This window comes from Kogia breviceps, chromosome X, assembly GCF_026419965.1.
Source record: "Kogia breviceps isolate mKogBre1 chromosome X, mKogBre1 haplotype 1, whole genome shotgun sequence".
NCBI classification, from domain to species: Eukaryota; Metazoa; Chordata; class Mammalia; order Artiodactyla; family Physeteridae; genus Kogia; species Kogia breviceps.
The window spans coordinates 93,774,904-93,796,334 of NC_081330.1; the positions used below are offsets into that span (position 1 = coordinate 93,774,904).

General features: G+C 38.8%; 1 protein-coding gene across 4 annotated transcripts in view; it reads right to left on the reverse strand.

Annotated features, from left to right (window-relative positions):
- Window positions 1-21,431, reverse strand: part of JADE3 (jade family PHD finger 3) — a 176,483-nt gene that overhangs the window by 20,970 nt on the left and 134,082 nt on the right. For all 4 annotated transcript variants that reach the window (XM_067024130.1, XM_059050578.2, XM_067024131.1 and 1 more), the window contains 4 exons: window positions 13,368-13,558; window positions 9,974-10,185; window positions 4,855-5,022; window positions 2,313-2,429 (listed from right to left, as the gene is read on the reverse strand). In XM_067024130.1, the coding sequence (XP_066880231.1) occupies window positions 2,313-2,429; window positions 4,855-5,022; window positions 9,974-10,185; window positions 13,368-13,558 (688 nt within the window). The remainder of the gene's footprint in view (window positions 1-2,312; window positions 2,430-4,854; window positions 5,023-9,973; window positions 10,186-13,367; window positions 13,559-21,431) is intronic.

Consider the following 21,431-nt stretch of genomic DNA (forward strand, 5'->3'; position numbering starts at 1 on the left):
TTCCTTTTATTACCTCAGCAAGAAAACTAAGAATTAGCAATTATATACCTGTATTTTAACAACCATATTTTAAGCCACGGCTTTCATTTAGTAAACTCATAGTTTACTAAGTAGAGGTATTACGAAAGTAAAGGTAGTATAGATGCATTACAAAATATTTGTTATAAAAAGGTGTTGGATCTGTTAAGATTGAGAGAAACTAAGACTTCACTGGAGCTTCATTAAACCTCTAATTTACTCAGTAAAAAAAATTTGGGGCTTCCCTGGTGGCGCAGTGGTTGAGAGTCTGCCTGCCGATGCAGGGGACACGGGTTCGTGCCCTGGTCTGGGAAGATCCCACATGCCGCAGAGGGGCCGGGCCCGTGAGCCATGGTTGTGGAACCTGTGCTCCGCAATGGGAGAGGCCACAACAGTGAGATGCCCGCGTACCAAAAAAAAAAAAAAAGAAAAAAAAAAAGAAAAAGAAAAAAGAAAAAAAATTGTTTTAAGAAAGACCTTTACAAAATGCAGAATCTAAACTCTAAGTAATAAAAACAAAACCACTGCCCTGGAATAAAAAAAACCCACTCCAGAATGTTTCTTCCATCCATCTGTTCATCCACTATCCATCTATCAATCTAATATTTATTGTCCACTGGCCATGTCAGGGGTTTGGAGGATCTAAGGATGAAACAGTTTGAGCTTGCAGCCTACTAGGGAAGCTAAGATTCATAGATAAATAACTACAATAGAGGGCAGAATGTGGCAATATGGGGCGTTTTTTCTCTCACCACAGTCATGCTGTCAATTACTAACTGTTGTAAACAAAATCATCCTTTAAAACAGCAAAAATGGGGGAAAATGCAGGTACCACAATAAGGAAAATAAGTAAATTAACAGACATAAATTCAATGTGCTATTATAAAATGACTAAATGATAATTATGAAAAGATGGGAAATATTTTATTTTTTAGTGGGGAGAATGCATATTACAAACGAATCTATGATACAATTAAATACGGACATATTTATTCAATAAACACTAATTGAGCACTGACAAGGGGCAGGCACTCTCTTTTGTGCTAGGGGAAGAATGATACATAACCTTGGCCCTCAAGGGGCTCACATGTGGGGCACAATCAGGAGAGAACTTAGAAAAGCATAAACAGGCAATGTGTTAAGGCAGTAGACCCCATGGGAATAGTTTTCCTTAAAAAATTTCCCCCTTATAATTGCTAAAGTGATATAGTTAAAATAAATAAAATCAGCAGGAAATTTTTTTTTAAAAAAGCAAGACAAAGTATCCGATTCTGTCAAATGTAAAAACGAGTTTAAAAACTAAGTGTTTTTGGGGTCCAGATTGTGTTCTTTAAATACCATTTCCCAGTAAAAGAACCAGGGTTACTTGGAGGAGTGGCTGATCCCAGGTCTAAAGCAAGAAATCTACAAGATGAGCCAGATAGCAAGGAACCTCAGAAACACCTAGAGCCACTGTCCCTAAGCTATGACATCATATGGCCCCCTTTCTGTGAAGGTGAACATGCAAACCTAACTCCAACCAGACTGTATCCTATGCAAGAGGTCTGGGAAGTGGAAGGCCAGCCCTTCCTCCCCTCTCACCAGGAAATCTACCTTATTACATTTTGAATAAAAGGTGAGATGACATTCTGGAAAACTAGATTATGAAGGGTCAACCTTCCTGCCTTTTCTGGGAGTGACTGGCCTCTCCCAGCCCCATCCTCCCTACCTCCAATGTTGCTTTTGGGTGCACCAGCTACGACTTCTACTTCAAGCAGCTGAATTTCTATGCCTCAGATGTCCCAGAAAACTCTACTTGCACTACCATATGCAACAAATATGCCTATGAGAATGACTTTCAAACCTATCAACCAGAATTTATCTATTCAGATGCATCTTTCCCTATCAAATGAGTTGCACTTAGTCCAGCAACAGGGTCATCTATCAAATCATCCTGGAACCCAAGTCATCCATCTACAATGGGTGAGCCACATGAGAACATGGGCCTGGTTGTTTAGAAGTTATGGCTTGTTTCCACACAGGATCATCTAGCTTCAGAACTCACCTAATTCATCAGATCCGAGAGTGAAGGATGGAAATTAACCACCACTATGGCTACTGAAAAGAATAAGCTGAAGGGTCCAGAGGCAACATCCAAAAATGAGGTTCCAGAAATGGTCTGTACACTAGCAGAGCTCTAGGAGTGAGTAGGAAGCCTGTTGAGTAACCTTTCAATTAGCAGGATGCTCTCACTAGGAGGGTGAGTCTGGCCAATTTGGTGTTAGCCCACTCCACCACTTCTCATTGGGACTTACCTGAATACAAGCCCCTGTCTTCAACTTGCACAGGCTGCAGACTAAGGCCCACCGACTGGGTGGAATATGGGAGACCTTTGTGATTGGTTCCATCCTCTCAGGACAAGCAATGCTGACCTACAAATAAAACACCACTATAAGGCAGAAGGCACTAAGGCATTAAAGTTCCTTTCACAAACCATAAATGATGTTACAATAAGCTCAGAACATCAAAACAATGAGGTAAGCCATGTCTCCTAAGGTTACTATGGAACTTAGAATAAATAAAACCCGTCTCTAGCCACTGCTCAGGCCTTCAATCATTTCCAGTAATATAAATGATTCATATATAGGATGAGAGGGCAGGAGTAGAGACTAGGCATGGTTACCTCAATGAATCAAAGATATCTACACTTTACTTAGGAAGCAAAGAAAGCTACTAAGGAAAGGAATTAAGATGCACAAAATCTAGCACCTCGCACATATTTGAGATGGTGCCACATGCCTTGTGTTTTTTTCATTTAATAATGAACGATGAAAAACAGCGGCAGTGACATAGTATCGTTGGAAAGTAGCAGCAATCTGTGTAATGAGATTGCAGCACATAAGTAGAAAAGAGGAGGATAACATTTTAAAACCAGTCTTTAAAATCATGTTAACTATCACCGTCTTACTCTCTTCTCTCAGCCAAAGTAGCTTTAAAGTGAAATTAGTCTTTGAGAGAGTGCTGAAAGCAATGCTTTTTAAAAACACGGAACTTTTTTCCGTGTGAAAATAAGGGGTCAAGCAACTTCTGGTAAAAAGTGTTTTCTTTTTCTTTTCTTTAAAAATACATACATGAGTTTCTAAGAGAGAAACAACTTTGAAAAGTGAAGGACTGTTGAGTAAGGACAGTTAAACTAGTACAAGTTCCACCCACATCGAGAAACCAACAGTAGAAAGATCAGAGACATCTAGAACAGCCCCAAAAGTACTAGAGATCAGGTACTAGAAACCATAAGAGAATGTCAATAGGTGAGAAAGCTTCCTTTAATTTTAAAGAACTCTTCCTGAGTCATGTTTCAGACTTTTAATATTTTGAAAGAGCCTGCTTTATTAGCTGGGGAATTTGCTGCTAGAAATTACTGATTCTCAGGCCAGAAACCTCAGAGTTCATTTCACATGTCTATTAGCTGGATGTTCTTAGTAAGAAAAAGAAACCACTACTCAAATTTAAAAAAGACAAACTGACTTCTATATCCATAAGAATACCATAGTATGTACCTAGAACTTTCAGTTTAACTTTGTGAGCTCGACGGCTAGACAGATTGGACGTTAACAAGAATAAAGCCAGGCAAGTTTTAAAGGAGAATGAATTTCTGATACAGTATCATCACCTCTCCATAAAATGAATTCTGCAGTCTCTCTTGTTCTGCAGTTAAAATGCTAACAAATTTGCTGGCTTGGATAGGGTTTGGGGAGAAAGAATGTGAATGAGATGTCCAAAAAAAATTTTTTTTTAAAGGGCAGCCATAGGGCTTCCCTGGTGGCGCAGTGGTTAAGAATCCGCCTGCCAATGCAGGAGACTCAGGTTCGCACCCTGGTCCGGGAAGATCCCATATGCCGTGGAGCAACTAAGCCCGTGGGCCACAGCTATTGAGCCTGTGCTCTAGAGCCCGCGAGTCACAACTACTGAAGCACACGCGTCTAGAGCCCGTGCTCCACAAGAGAAGCCACCACAACGAGAAGCCAGCGCACTGCAATGAAGAGTAGCCCCCCGCTCTCTGCAACTAGATAAAGCCCACGTGCAACAATAAAGACCCAATGCAGCCAAAAATAAATAATAAATAAATAAACAAACAAATACATAAATAAATAAATAAAAATAAAAAGGGCAGCCATAAAAAGTAAGAAGTAATGTCTGGAAGCCCTCAGGAAATATCAGCAACTGAAGGACCAGATTAAATAGTGAGGGGTGGCATTCTGAATAAAGAAACTCTTAAAAAATGGAATACTACTCAGCAATATAAAGGCATGAACGCTGACACACACTACAAGATAGACTGCTAGCCAGATAGAAAAGAGTGCATACTGTATGATTCCATTTTTAGACAAAACGAAACTATAGTGATAGAAATCAAAATGGTAGTTACTCTTGGGTAATAGGGACCCAGATAAGGACTGGAAAGTGGGTGTGAGGGATCCTTCTGGGATGCTCTATGTCTACTTCTGGGATGTCCTATATCTTGGTCTGGGTTGTGGTGACAGATACATACATGTGTAAAAACTTATGAAACTCTACACTTAAGATTTGGTATTTTTAAGGTAGGTTTTACCTTTAAAAAATCTGCTGCTCATACCCTCTCCTCTCATCCAAATTTATCCAATACCACTGGTAGTACCACCTATAAATTAATTAGCATGGGCTCACATGCCCACTTGCAAAAGAAGGATGTGAGGGAGGTCAAGTGGAACCATTGTCACTTCAGAAACTTGGGCAGGCATGAAGCATCTCCATGAAGCCTGAGTCAGTCTGAATGTTGTGGGAGAGCAAATGGCCTCACAGATCTGGATGAGTTCTTACCTCTGGAATCCACAGGGCACAACTGACGTGAGCCCACTTAGTCCCTGTCCTGGTGGTCTTCATGGCTCCACCTTTCTTTGGACATAACAGACATTGTGGATGAATGCCCAGGACACAGGAGCGACACAGCCAGCTGCCTTCTGGGACCTTGAGGATGCCGTAGCAGGCCTGGAGGCACGAGGAGGAGAGGGGGTAACGGTTAGCATCTTCTCACGGGGTCAATGTCTGCTCCGGTACACAGTCACAGAGTACCCTCCACTTTTAGGAGAAAGAGGCAAATAAGGCCAAACGAGCTCATATCCAGGATTTAGTAATTTTAAAACACTCAAAAAAAGCGCAACTTCTAGCATCTGTTTTAAGGTCAGCATGTCTGTCTATGAGAATTAACTTTAAGGACAATAGAGTAAGACTAGAAGGAAATACACGCAAAGGTTAGCCCAACTGTTATCTGAGTTTTGTGATTACATATTTTTTTTCTTTTTTGCCTTCCGTTTTCTAAAGCTTTCTTAATGATTATGTATTATAATTGGTCAGTCATATACTCACTGAACAACTTCTACATGTCATGCACTGCTGTGATCAAGAAAAAAGTGTTAAGAAATAAGCGGAATGAAACTTCTGAGGAGCAAATGAGCTGATGTTAAAGAGCCTACCAGTGCCTGCTGCATAAAAAGCACTCTCAGGAAATTGTAGCAGTTACTTGTTTGAGTTGAAGAAAAAGGGACTTATGAATGGATCTTGAATTGAACAGAATATTAGACTAATCACAATAGTCCATAATGAGTTCTTGAAGCTACTTCAAATTCCTTACAGAATGAAGTCAGACAAATAAATAAATGAATTACTATTGGAGGTGGGAGGAGGGAGATTAGTTTGGAAAATATTTTAGATTTCCTTTTCACTAACTCTAATTTCGTCCATCCTTCCCCCCTTACTGCTCTACTCTCACCATTAGAGACTATAGCTGGGGGCCACCTGGCTCCCCATGTGGCCTAGCATATCTTCAGTACTGACTGATTCACCATGGCAGCTTCAAAGGCTGTGCCTGCCCCAGAAAGTTCACCCACAGCTCAGATTCCAGTTCCAACAGTCACCATCATGTTACCCCCGCAACTGGCCCCCTTTCCAAACTCTATCCATATCACCACCATGTGTTGCAACTTCCAGATCCAAATTCCTTGACTCTTATTATCCACTTTCCTTCATCTACTGTCCCTTGGGCTTGCTACTAATCCCTACGGAGTGGTCACTAGACTCTGACCTTCCTCTCCATCCCCACCACAACAGCTCCATCCAAGTCCTCATTCACGTCATGCCTGGATTGATTTATTTCTAAATTCTCTTCCTCTCCCTTCATACCTTCAATCATTCTTCTATTTGGCTGCCATATTCTTACTAAAACAAAGACTTCATACCATTGCACAGCAATAAACGCTCTAAAAGCCCCTTCTTCTCCCATCCCCAACCCCATCTAAAACCAGGGGCCTACTTCTTGAGGCCTGTTTTGTAAGGCCAACAAGCTAAGAATGGTTTCCATATTTTTAAAGGGATGTTAAAAGAAAGAAGAATATGTAAAAGGGACTATATGCGGTCCTCAAGGTCTAAAATATTTACTACCTGGCCCTTCAAAGAAAAAGCCTGCTGTTCTTCACCTCAATTCTCAGATCACTGTAGCCCCTGTGTCTGCTCCATTTCCTGACTCCCACCCTCCACTCAAAGTCGTTTCCCTCACCAGGTACTTAGTCGACATCATGTATTCTTCTCTACTTTAACTGTTATGTTTCATCTCCTCAGTGATACTGTAAGGTCACTGGGGGTAGGTCCTTTACCATCAATTTATCTGGAAGGTTCTCTACACTGAGCTTGAGTAGGTGGTTTGGTAGAACAAATAAATTTCACTCAACAACTGAAGCTGGATTCCAACTAGGCTGCTGTCACAAAAGCAGGGCAGCATTTTATAAGGTCCCTAACCTTCAAAGCTGTTTCTTTCTCTGAGATCCAGAAAGTCTGCAAGGAAATAAAAGCAAGCTTTCTCCCTAAAACAGAGCCTCTTTCAGACCAGAGGAAGAAAAACCAGAAGCTGGTTCTAGGAATACCCTTTATCACCAGGCAATTTTATTGGGTAGAAAATCATTTACTGAGCTCTTGTGTAGACTTATTCTTGGTCATAAGATCATAGAAGCTTGTATTTCACTGTAGTGGCTCTCAACTTTTTCTAGAACACAAAATGACGAAGGCTGGACTGTATTTTTTTAAAAAAACTGCACACATGCACGAACATATGTTTTACATATAATTTCAAGGGGTTAATAAATTTAGTGCTAAACATTATATATATGACAGGTTTAAAAACTATGAGCATGTACCTTCAGGCAAATTAATTTAGGCCTCAGTTTGAGTGTTCAATACCTGGGCTAAGAAGCAGAAAATGGAATACATTAAGGGCCTTGGAATGGTCCCAATTTTCACACTTTTTAATGAAAAAATTTAAATTAATTGTTAAAATCCAACATCTCTTGATGTAAAATAAACCTCTCTTCTAAAGTACTGACCGTAAGTGTATTATAGTCACAGAGGAACAAACAGTTGATATAATACAGTGGCAGTAAAGAAGAAAAATTATGTTTAATAAATATAATTGTCAACATGTCCCCTATTTTGTCGAGTAAACGAAATCTTCCAAATCATTTAAAGTCACTTTTCAGTCAACAGAGGGAGCTCTAACCTAAGTATCTCTTTAGAATTCAAGTGAACCTACTCACTTCGGAAGAATTCTCTTTTATATGAAACTTTATGTGGCATCAACATCCAGCTTTAATACATACCAGCTTATATTCTGCAAGGCCTGGTCAGGTGTTATTGTCATTTCTTTCTACGTGAGGAAAGGGTACCATTTATAGTCATTACTGGATATGTTTTCAAAGCAAAATACCTTTAAGGAGAATTATTATGCTACATTTCATTTTGTTAGTTAAAGAACCTGGAAGTAATTCATTAATATTTTGTCCCAACTGTGAAGGACAAATACAGAAAATATATACAGATGACCTCAGTACTATTACCTTCAATTCTACTAAAGATCCACAATCATTTATCTGAAAACTCTAGGGTAAGAAACATCAGGAAATTCAGAATTGTGCATATCTTAGGAAAGTGATACAGTATATACATGGCATATTACCTAACCCCCTAGTGGGACCAGGGCAGTGCCATATAATCAAATACATTAATATTTCTCCAACAAAATATATTAGTATTTTCACAAAATGGAATAAAGACTACAAATAGCCTAATATGGGGTGAGTTCTGCTACTGTCCTCAAATCAGTTTTGGTGCCAAACTTAAGTACAAAATTGTAGTTTTCAGAGCTTTGAAATTTTGGCAATGCATAGAAGGGACTGTGGACCTGTACTGTCAGATATTTAAGTTCATACTTAAGTAGCAAAGATTTTCTCTCTCACTAAAGGTGAGACATAAATGCCAATAACTGGTAGAGTGAAGATAAATTTTCAAAATTCACTCTAAAAGGATATAAGTAAAAGGAAGAAAGAGACCCAATTGATCACAGAATATTCTGAGTACCTTTTAATACAGAGGGTAAGGTTAGGTGGCCCATGGAACTAAAATAAAGTCTTAAGTCCTGGTTTCTCTCTATCTCCTGTGTTATCAAATCATTTAAATAATTTTGTAGTCAGGATGATCCTTCTAAATTACAAATCATATCGTTCAGGGTTGACAGGACAAAACCGAAGTTCCTTAGTTTGTCAGAGAAGGCCCTTCACATGTGTCCCTTGTATCCCTCTCTACCCTCACTCTCCATGCATTCCCTACTCGACCCCACCACTCTCCACAGTTTTGAATAGCTCAGAGTTGCCTCTAACATACTTTGCCTACTCTCACTGCCCCATCTGAACACACGCTGTTGTTTTTTTCTGGCATTTCCCTTTGGCTATTAAGATTCAGCTTGGATGCCACCTTCTGGATGTTATCCCCGACTCCCATCCCTCCCATGCACTTCCACAGCAGCATGGCCTTCAATCTACAAAAACACTTGGCATACTATGCTAAATGGGCAGTTTCCTTGTAGACCCTACACCAGATTCTGATCTCCCTGGGGGCAACGGCCATGTCTGCCTCTTCATCACTGTATCTTCAGCATGCAGCACAGTCCTGGCACATGGATGGTGTTGCATACCTATTTGCTAGATAAATTAATGAAATGAATGAAACACACAACAGGTTCAGAAGAGTGAAAAATCACTTAGGGTAAGGGAGTTCAAGAAAGGATTCGAACTAGATCTTGAAAGATATGTAAAGTTTTGTTAGCTGAAGGTGGGAGAAGGCATTTTAAATTGGTGTGGCTGAAACATGGAGACAGAACAGCATCAGGAATATTCAGCACTGCCCCACTGAGTAACCTTATTTTGCTAGAGCATAGGGCTTGTGGGGGAAGAAAGGGAAAGAGCTGAAAAGAATGTGGATATCACCATCATTACTATTAATTAAAAAAAGTAGTGTGGTAGAGAAAGAATGACAACTAGCTGTAAGAGGTTGGGTAAAGTCACTACACCTCTCCTGGTATTATCTGTAAAATTAAGGAGTGGGACAGTTTTTTACAATCCTAAAACTCTATGATGTTTAAAAGTGGAATAGACCTAGTTTCCTGGGAGTGGTATATTTGGGTGACAGAGGAGAGCTCTGGGTGCCAGGATGAGGAGTCCCGACTTCCAGCTGTAGGAAGTGTAAACTCCCCAAGGTTACTGACCATGGGTGTAACCTGATGATATAACAGGGACTCCAAGGCAGAGGAGAGACTCCCAGCCAGGCAGCAAGGAGACTCCCCAGAGGACTGTAAAAGTATCGAACAAGGCAATCTCAATGGCATGGGCATGAAGATACACAATAAAGACCTGGGTTTATCCCCCTGGAGTAAAGTTAATAAGTCACCTTGGGGATCATAAGAAGTATTATTTCTAAAGGAATTACTGGAGAACAGCCAGGCCAAATCTTTATTTTCACCCTTAAATGCAAGCTGCTACCCAGATATGGGTGCTGGAGATGATCACTGAACTTCAGAAAGGCTGACCGTGGGGAGGTGGCGGTCTCCACTCTCACTAACCTGATGCACACAGATGTTACACTTATCACAGAACACCATATCATTCCCTTCTTCACTGTCTGGAGACCGGCACACATCACAGATCACATCTTCATCATACTCTATGCCTAGCCCTTCCTCTGTCTCAATAGCATGGTTCATATTTTCATGGCAATGGCGTTCCAGGACTTCTACTGTCTTTTCCATAAGATTCTCATCAACTGGCCCACAACCTGCACAGAAATACAAACAATCAATCAACCCATCAGTCAGCTGTCATTCCCAAATCACCTACTGTGAGCCCAGTGCAGGGGTGGGGAGATTCTAAAGGATGAAACCATCTCTTCCCTGATCTAAAACAACCAGATTTTAAAGAATCTTTTACTAGAGCTATTCTAAAATTTACCTATCATCACATATTAGTGTTTGACACATGAAAGGAGAAATACATTTCACCATATTCTTTGTAAGTTATATATACTGACCCTTTTAATTTTCTGTCCAAATCCTAGCCAGTCTCCTCCTAAATCTGTTTTCTCTCTCTCTCTCTCTCTTTTGTGGCTGTGCCATGCGGCTTGTAGGATCTCAGTTCCCTGACCAGGGATTGAACCTGGAAAGCCCGGAATCCTAACCACTAGGCAACCAGGGAACTCCCCTGAATCTGTTTTCTCTTATTCCCCCTGAGGGAGGACTTTCATTGTACTTTGTAATCTTGAACACTTTATAGTATAATAAAATAATTAGAATCATATAACTATTTTGATATAAGTAACAATTCATTCTTAGCAAATTAGTTCCAATGAGCACATCTAATGGTTACACAAGGAAATTTTCATACAAAAAGGTATTAAGCCATAAAAGAAAATTCTAGGTACATATGTGATTATACATATGAAATATTTGTTATCTGTTTTTCAAACCTGACTTTTAGAAAATCCAATAATATTTTCTAATGACAAACTATAATATAAAATAAACTTATTAGCATTCATAAAGGTCTAACTGCAAATTCTGAAATTACCTTTTTTGCCTCTTGATTCCTTTTCCTTCTATATTTTTAATTTTTCTTAGCCTTCTATACATAATAACTCAGCTAAAAGATTCATATGATGGCTATTGGTAACAACTAAACATTTTTCTTCTCAGGGGGACTGATGATTTTGTGAGAGCACAAATATATTTATTCTAACAGCTTATAAACTCAGGAGTACTTCTCAAAGTGATCCAAAACAAATTTATCCAAATATACCACTTCATCTGCAATATAAGATCCTAAGGAACTTTGGAATGCCGCATAAACTACCTTTTCAATGTGGTAGCTACTTATGAAACCAAAAACTACTTAGGTAGTATGTTTAATTTTTCCAGCCAAGACAAATTACACTTTTGTTTTTTCCTGGAGTGAAGGAGTATAGTGTCTGGTTATAAGAGCACTTGGATTCAAATTCCAACTTGACCTCACATTGGTTATATAAGCTTTGACAAGTTATTTACCCTCTTTAGGGCTTAGCTTCCTTATCTATAAAAATAAGGATAATAATACCAAACTCATTGATTTCTCGTGAGGCAGAGATGAGATCATGTTCATACATTGCTTAGTATGGTGACTGGTATGCAGTAAGCACTCAACTTTTAGAATTCCTTAACTTAATAAAAAACATGCTTAAGATAATATTGCTTTTGAAAGTTTATTTTAAGCTCTTAGAACCTTACTATAATATCATTCACTCTAAAGGAATGCTGGAGATAAGGTAATCCTCTTTTTAAAACTCATCCAAGCCTAAATGCAATGTGGTATCCTGGATGGGATCCTGGAATAGAAAAAGGTCATTAGTGGAAAAACTGGTGAAATTCCAATAAAGTCTGGAACTTAGCTAATAGTACTGTACCTGTGCTGGTTTCTTAGCTTTGACAAACGTATCATGGTAAAGTGAGATGTTAACATTAGGCGAAACAAACTGCGTGAGACGTATATGGTAACTGTATTAAAAATGCAACTTTTCTTGAAAGCTAAAACTATTTCAAAAAAAATTTTTGAAAGCTTATTTTTAAAAAACTCATCCAAAGGGAATTAACTGCAAAATACCAGAGGGACTTTGTTATAAGGCAGTGTCATGTTGAAGGCAGCACTGTAATGACTATACTGTATATGGATGCTGTATGGTTCATAAACACAACTGTACATTGAGCCATCGAGCCACTTGATTATACCCTCATACTCTCATTTTCCCTTTCTGTCAGTCTTTTATTCCCTTCTCTTTGTGGTTCCCACCCTAAATTTTTTGGACCCCTCTCTTTCCTCTTAGAAGGCAGAACAAGAGAAGACAAAAAACAAAATGTTTTAAAAAGCAAGGAGTTAGTATTGGTTACTGGCAGAAAACTATCACCATCATGCCAAACTGGATTTAGTATAATTTTAATTTTGTATTCCCATGCATTCAGATACCAACCTCAAAGGAAAGAAAGAAAAAAAAAAGGGAAGAAAAGGAAAACCACTGATCCTTGTACTAGCAATGAACAAATGTGATTCAAACAAAAACAAAATCAAATGTATCCTTTACCATATCTCATACAGAGAGTTAAAAACCACCCAGTTTCACAGGACCACTTGGACCTAAACACCGTTTAGACTGAAGACAGGTCAAAAAAAACTGTGTGTAAGTATAAGGTGAGCTTCCTTTCAGCCTAGGATTTCCGAGCATTGCTGGTATGGTACTGTATGGCACACGTTTACTTTAAAATTACTACTATGTTTACTATGAAGTTTTTTATTTGCTCATTTTTGCTTCATTCTATTCTGTTTTTTGAGAGTAGCATGACAACTCTACAACTCACTGAAGGTAGCTAAGAACTGCTTTGGGGATGTTTTGCCCTAGGCCTGCCATTCTTCTTCCAGGCAGCAAAATACAAGTCTTACATTAAGGCATCCTGGTCACATCAACCTGTCAGTTGCAGTGGTGCTGCTTAATGCTGAAGTTGCAGTTTCTCTCCATCAGGTGGAGATGTCAGAGGTGCCACTACCATTGGCCCTGCTCACTGGTCATGGTACTTTTCAGGGCCGAACGGGGAACCAGTCTCAGAATCCTTCTCAACCATAAGTCCAATCAGCCATGACCAATCTCACACTCAGAACTGGGAAATGGCCTCGTGAAACCTACATGCCATCCCTGATCTGTGATATTCACCATGAACAAGGAAAGACAAGGTCAGATTTAAATGCTACTGCTCTACTTCAATATATTTATGCATTTCAGGAAATGCCTCATTAAGATTAAGATTAAAGAGAAAAATAAATGAAGAGCCCAGAAAAGAAAGGAAGCCACAAAATGAAAGCAAGTTAAAATGGTCCTGACAACTTTTTAAAAAAAATCACAAATCAAGTCAAGGAGAAGTTACTTGTGAGGAAACAACTTACCCATTTCTGCAAGGTCTTCATTGAGTTCCTGGAGCCAGAAGATGTCCATGTCATCTAGGTCATAGCGGCACACAGATGCCGCCAGCTCCATGATGTTGATGTAGCCAGGCTCTGCGGTCTCTGGGCTGGAGCAGTGGATGTACTTCCGGGGTCGGATAAATAGGACCTCCTTTACCTTGTCGGCTACAATCCTAGAAAAGCAAAAGAAAGACACTGATAACAATCAACAAATGACAGATTCCAGGTACTGACTGGATGGGCCCAACAGCACTCAGGCCATACAGTGGAGCTGAATGTTCTCTCTTCCCACCCTGGGGAAATCCCCTGCTCTGCCAAAGGAGAGGCATGACAGATCCCTTTCTAGAAATCAACTGGTTCTACAAATCCAGCTTCGTTATTTGCTGTGAATACTCTGACTGCTAATAAAATGTTTCATTTACCCTTTTGGCTCCTAGGCCCTTACTACCATTCCTTCTAATAAAATGTTGCACTGTGTGTTCTTGGTGCAATGGCCACCACATTTATTTAGAAGGGGAACCAGCAGAAGGGGTGATACCTGTACAAAGGCACAGCCAGATTACATACTAAAGATATATTTTAGCTAAACTCATGATTTTCTGCCACAGAGGCCATACTGGATGGTGGTAAAGAGTATAGGCTATGGACTCACACAAACCTGTTTTTTACTGCCACTCACTCACATGGTGATCTTGGGTAATTACTTAATTTCTACAAAGTTCAGTTTTCTTAGCTAAAAAGGACGGATGATAATAGTAAATTATGATATAATAGTATCAAACTTATAGGGTTATTATGACGATTATATGAAATAAAATATATAAAGTGCTTAGTAAAGTGTATAGTAAAAAACAGATGATCAATAATGCCAGTGTTATTTTTATATCTCTTATTATTTTTACTATTTATATAGATGAGTTAAAGCCAAGAGGCCATGGATTTATACAAACTTAAGGCATTTCCCAACCATAAATGATAGTGACTATAAGTCTGAGTCAGGATAACACGATGGGATGAAAGATTCCCGTTCTTCCACCAAATTATCTAGCAGGCCTGAGCAAACCCATTATTTCCCCAAACCCCTCCTGACACTTAAGAGCCCAAGGCAAGGAAACCAAGCAAGGGAAGAAAGAGAAATTTCTCATACCAATGACTCGTTCTACAATGAATGTTCTAGATACTACACGAAGAATCAGAAAATGTAACCAAGAGGAAATCTGAATTATTAGTCCCTGGAAATTTTAAAGAACAGGGTAGGCCATCTAAAAAAGAGAGAAAGGGGGTAATCAAAGAAGAAATCAAAAAATACCTAGAAACATATGACAATGAAAACACCAAGACCCCAAACCTATGGGATGCAGCAAAAGCAGTTCTAAGATGGAAGTTTACAGCAATACAGTTCTACCTCAAGAAACAAGAAACAACTCAAATAAACAACCTAACCTCACACCTAAAGCAATTAGAGGAAGAAGAACAAAAAACACCCAAAGTTAGCAGAAGGAAAGAAATCATAAAGATCAGATCAAAAATAAATGAAAAAGAAACGAAGGAAACAATAGCTAAGATCAATAAAACTAAAAGCTAGTTCTTTGAGAAGATAAACAAAATTGATAAACCATTAGCCAGACTCATCAAGAAAAAAGGGAGAGGACTCAAATCAGTAGAATTAGAAATGAAAAAGGAGAAGTAACAACTGACACTGCAGAAATACAAAGGATCAAGAGAGATTACTACAAACAAGTATATGCCAATAAAATGGACAACCTGGAAGAAATGGACACATTCTTAGAAAAGCACAACCTTCTGAGACTGAACCAGGAAGAAATAGAAAATATAAGCAGACTAATCACAAGCACTGAAATTGAAACTGTGATTAAAAATCTTCCAACAAACAAAAGCTCAGGAACCGATGGCTTCACAGGAGAATTCTGTCAAACATTTAGAGAGCGAACACCTATCCTTCTCAAACTCTTCCAAAAGATAGCAGAGGGAGGAACACTCCCAAACTCATTCTACGAGGCTACCATCACCCTGATACCAAAACCAGACAAAGATGTCACAAAGAAAGAAAACTACAGGCCAATAACACTGATGAACACAGATGCAAAAATCCTCAACAAAATACTAGCAAACAGAATCCAACAGCACATTAAAAGGATCATATACCATGATCAAGTGAGGTTTATCTCAGGAATGCAAGGATTCTTCAGTATACACAAATCAATTAATGTGATACACCATATTAACAAATAGAAGGATAAAAACCATATGATTATCTCAAAGTATGCAGAAAAAGCTTTCGACAAAATTCAACAACCATTTATGATAAAAACCCTTCAGAAAGTAGGCACAGAGGGAACTTACCTCAACACAATAAAGGCCATATATGACAAACCCACAGCCAACATCGTTCTCAATGGTGAAAAATTGAAACCATTTCCACTAAGATCAGGAACAAGACAAGGTGCCCACTCTCACCACTAGTATTCAACATAGCTTTGGAAGTTTTAGCCCCAGCAATCAGAGAAGAAAAAGAAATAAAAGGAATCCAAATCAGAAAAGAAGTACAGCTGTCACTGTTTGCAGATGACATGATACTAATACATAGAGAATCCTAAAGACTCTACCAGAAAACTACTAGAGCTAATCAATGAATGTGATAAAGTTGCAGGATACAAAATTAATGCACAGAAATCTCTCGCATTCCTATACACTAAGGATGAAAAATCTGAAAAAGAAATTTAGGAAACACTCCCATTTACCATTGCAACAAAAAGAATAAAATACTTAGGAATAAACCTACCTAAGGAGACAAAAGACCTGTATGCAGAAAACTATAAGACACTGATGAAAGAAATTAAAGATGATACAAACAGATGGAGAGATATACCATGTTCTTGGATTGGAAGAATCAACATTGTGAAAATGACTATACCACCCAAAGCAATCTACAGATTCAGTGCAATCCCTATCAAACACCAATGTCATTTTTCACAGAACTAGAACGAAAAATTTCACAATTTGTATGGAAACACAAAAGACCCTAAATAGCCAAAGCAATCTTGAGAAAGAAAAACAGAGCTGGAGGAATCAGACTTCCAGACTTCAGACTATACTACAAAGCTACAGTAATCAAGACAGAATGGTACTGGCACAATAACAGAAATATAGATCAATGGAACAGGATAGAAAGCCCAAGATAAACCCACGCACATATGGTCACCTTATATTTGATAAAGGAGGCAAGAATATACAGTGGAGAAAACACAGCCTCTACAATAAGTGGTTCTGGGAAAACTGGACAACTACAGGTAAAATAATGAAATTAGAACACTCCCTAACACCATACACAAAAATAAACTCAAAGTGGATTAAAGACCTAAATGTAAGGACAGACACTCTAAAACTCTTAAGAGGAAAGCACAGGCAGAACACTCTATGACATAAATCACAGCAAGATCCTTTGTGACACACCTCCTTAGAAATGGAAATAAAAGCAAAAATTAAAAAATGGGACCTAATGAAACCTCAAAGCTTTTGCACAGCAAAGGAAACCATAAACAAGATGAAAAGAGAACCCTCAGAATGGGAGAAAATATTTGCAAATGAAGCAACTGACAAAGGATTAATCTCCAAAATATACAAGCAGCTCATGCAGCTTAATATAAAAAAAAACCAAACAATCCAATCCAAAAACAGGCAGAACTAACTAGACATTTCTCCAAAGAAGACAGACAGATGCCAACAAACACATGAAAGAATGCTCAACATCACTAATCATTAGAAAAATGCAAATCAAAACTCCAGTGAGGTATCACCTCACACCAGTCAGAATGGTCCAGTGGGGTATCATCTCACACCGGTCAGAATGGCCATCATCAAAAAATCTACAAACAATAAATGCTGGAGAGGGTGTGGAGAAAAGGGAACCCTCTTGTACTGTTGGTGGGAATGTAAATGGATACAGCCACTATGGAGAACAGTATGGAGGTTCCTTAAAAAGCTAAAAATAGAACTACCATACGACCCAGCAATCCCACTGCTGGACATATACCCTGAGAAAACCATAATTCAGAAAGAGTCATGTACCACAATGTTCATTGCAGCACTATTTACAATAGCCAGGACATGGAAGCAACCTAAGTGTCCATCGACAGATGAATGGATAAAGAAGATGTGGCACATATATACAATGGACTATTACTCAGCCATAAAAGGAAACGAAACTGAGTTATTTGTAGTGAGGTGGATGGACCTAGAGTCTGTACAGAGTGAAGTAAGTCAGAAAGAGAAAAACAAATACTGTATGCTAACACATATATATGGAATCTGAAAAAAAAAAGGTTCTGAAGAACCTAGGGGCAGGAAAGGAATAAAGATACAGATGTAGAGAATGGACATGAGGACATGGGGAGGGGGAAGGGTAAGCTGGGACAAAGTGAGAGAGTGGCATGGACTTATGTATACTACCAAATGTAAAACAAATACCTAGTATGAAGCAGCTCTATAGCATAGGGAGATCAGCTCAGTGCTTTGTGACCGCCTAGAGGGGTGGGATAGGGAGGGTGGGAGGGAGATTCAAGAGGGAGGAGATATGGGGATATATGTATTTGTATAGCTGATTCACTTTGTTATAAAGCAGAAACTAACAGACCTTTGTAAAGCAATTATACTCCAATAAAGATGTTAAAAATTATAATAAAAAAGAGAGAAAGGGACTTCCCTGGTGGCGCAGTGGTTAAGAATCTGCCTGCCAATGCAGGGGACAAGCCCTGGTCTGGGAAGATCCCACATGCCGTGGAGCAACTAAGCCCGTGCACCACATCTACTGAGCCTGCCTCTAGAGCCTGTGAGCCACAACTACTGAGCCCGTGTGCCACAGCTACTGAAGCCCGTGCACTTCTTAGAGCCTATGCTCCGCAACAAAGAGAAGCCACCACAATGAGAAGCCCGCGCACAGCAATGAAGAGTTGCTCCGGCTCTCTGCAACTAGAGAAAGCCCACGCACAGCAATGAAGACCCAACTCAGCCAAAAATAAATAAATAAATTTAAAAAAATTTAAAAAGAGAGAAAGAAATAGATATATGTGTCATCATAAAATCATGAAAATTGTTTCTCTGGAAGGCTTCTGGAGCTTCTAGAGTTACTATGTATGTACAAGGATTCATAAACATAAATGTATTCATAAGAATACATATAAATATATATAGAGGCATAGTCCACCCTGTAATTTTAGATTGAATATTTCCTCCTAAGCAGTCTTCCAAAAGCTTATGATTCCAAATAATGCATGTGGAATAAAGTTAATTACTACACACATTTGCATATTTTAATTTTTCTACCATATGGGGTTTAAAAAAGCCAACAACAAAGTATTTGAGGAAAAAAGTGGAACTCTAAATATTAATTGAAGCTAAAAATTTGGGAACTGCTATCAGAGGCCTGCTTTCAACTGAAATGAACCCAATCAAAAAGGACAAGACATGCATATGAATTCTCCAGAGACTATGAGATTAAATATGCTGCGCTTTTTGGTGCATGGCTTATGAGGTAATTATAGAATATCTAATTTTTTTCAAGATTTATCTTTTTCTAAAAGGAAGAATACTTTGCTTAATTATTCATCTTAATTGCCTCAAATTCTATGTGGAACAAGGTAGACTATAAATGTTCTTGATTTAAACTAATACATTTATTAAGCTTCTGGAAGAAAACAAAGGGGAATATCTTTATGACCTCGGGATAGACAAAGATATTTTAAATAAGACACAAAAGCCATTAACCTCCGAGACTGAAAACTGTGTTTATGAACAATGTATAATAAACTTTTACAAATCAATTAGAAAACAACAGAGAAGTCAATTAAAAACTGGGCAAAAAACCTGAATAGACACTTCACAAATAAGGCTATCCAGATGGCGGTTCTCGACCTCATGAGTTAACATGGAAATGAAATTGAAATCATAATCACCATTACCTGCCAGAATGGCTAAACTTGAAAAGACTGACCAAAAATTGAAGATACTAAGTGCTTGTAAGGAAATGGAGCAAATCGACCACTGCTGCTGGAAGTGTGAATTGGTACAATCATTTTGGCAAACTATTTGGCAGCAGATATTATGGCTGAACATGTGCATACCTTATGACCTAGCAAACCCACTCCTAGGAATATACTTAACAAAAAAGTACACATATGTGTCCTAAAAGATGTATAAAAATGTCCATATTAGCATTTTTCATAATAGCTGAAGACTGAAAGCAACCCAAATATCTATCAAAAGCAGAATGGATAAATAAAATGTGGTATATCACACAATGGAATATGACACAGAAGTGAAACTTAATGAAATGCTCCATGCAATAGCATGGATGAATCTTCACAACCATGATGATGAACAGAACAATCCAGTCTCAGTATGAAGGTTAAAAACTGGCAAAACTGTCACCTATGGTGAAGGAAGTCAGTTGGGATGGCTTCTGGGGTGCTGGTAATGTTCTTTTTCTTGATCTGGGTGTCAGTTAAGCAAGTGTATTTAATTCATGAAAACTGAGTTATACAGCTATGCATTAGTTATCTTTCTGTATGTATATTATATTTCAATGTAAAATTTATAAAAATGATGATGACGTTATCTCACTTATCTTTCATATGTATCTTGAACTAAAGGTCTGAATCTAAGGACTGAGACTACGACAATAAAAAAAATTATAGGCCGAAACAGTAATACCAAAGGCAAGGAAATGCATGGGTAAAAGCTGGTTAATACACACTCACAAGGAGAAATTCTTATAACGATAGAGGGAAGGTCTATGAGAATAAATGAAAAAATATTACTTTGGGGTTTTGTAAAATGTAGCTTTAACATCTCCAAGTACATATAACATTGCTATAGCTGGAGGAAATCCCAGGGTCATCCCTCAGTGATTTTATTCTCTGGCCACTATACACTTGGTAGAGGGACACTCTTTGAATGGTCACCAGACCACTGAACAAATCAGCAAAAGCTCACAAGCTTAGCGATGTAAGCAGTTTTGTTAGAGTAATGTAGTAAGTGCAGTTTTCAATTTGGAGGCTTGAGAGTTAAATGAATGTTGTAGTAACTTTCTGGATGACTGATATTGGTGAAAGGACCCACAACCACACCTGCTTAGCGTGAACACTCCTGTGACACTGAGGAGGCAAAAAAAGAAGCTGCAACCACTCTAAGCAGACCTACAGCCTCTTCCAGTGTCTTATGCACAGTGAGTCCTCAGTGTGTCTTCAGTTGATCTAAATATTTAATAGGTAGAGACTATGCTTCATTTCCTAATGAGTGGATCAGAATCATCTGTGAATAGCACAGAAATTGCACAAATATCACAACATCATGGATTTTTTAAAGGCTTGAAATAAGTGCCTTAAAAGCTAACTAAACAGGAGGCCCTTATAATAATATCTCTAGTAGTAGTTTCCCAAGATGCCCCTTGTTAATCTTGCCATTCTGCTTCTCTACAAGACTCCATGCCTCATTTATGAAACAAAAGACAATTACAACCTCTGTGACAGATGGTATTTTAAAAATTCCACATGCTCTTCTACAATGTGACTCTCCCACTGCCCCATCAAGTGGTGAAGTCTATTTCCCCTCCTTTTGAATCAGGAAGGGCATGTGACTGTTTCCACCAATAGAATACAGCAGAAGCGACGCTATGAGAATTGCAAGGCTGGGTCATAAAAGGGAAAACAGCTTCATCTTTTCGCTGGAACACGTGCATGTGGACCCCTGTGTCTGAGGCCTGTAGAGAGTCTGCCTATGCTGAGGTTGTCATGCTATGAGGAAGCCAAACCAAATGGAGAGGCCATGTGCAATCTTTATGTCATCCCAGTCCAGGTGGCAGACATGTTAGTGAAAGCCTTTAGATGATTCCAGCCCCCAGCCACTGAGTCACCCCCAAACTTCAAGTCTTCCTAGATGAGGCCCTAGACATAGTAGAACAGAGACTAGCCATCCTCACTGTGCCCTGTCTGAATTCCTGACCCACAGAACCTATAAGTATAAAAACAT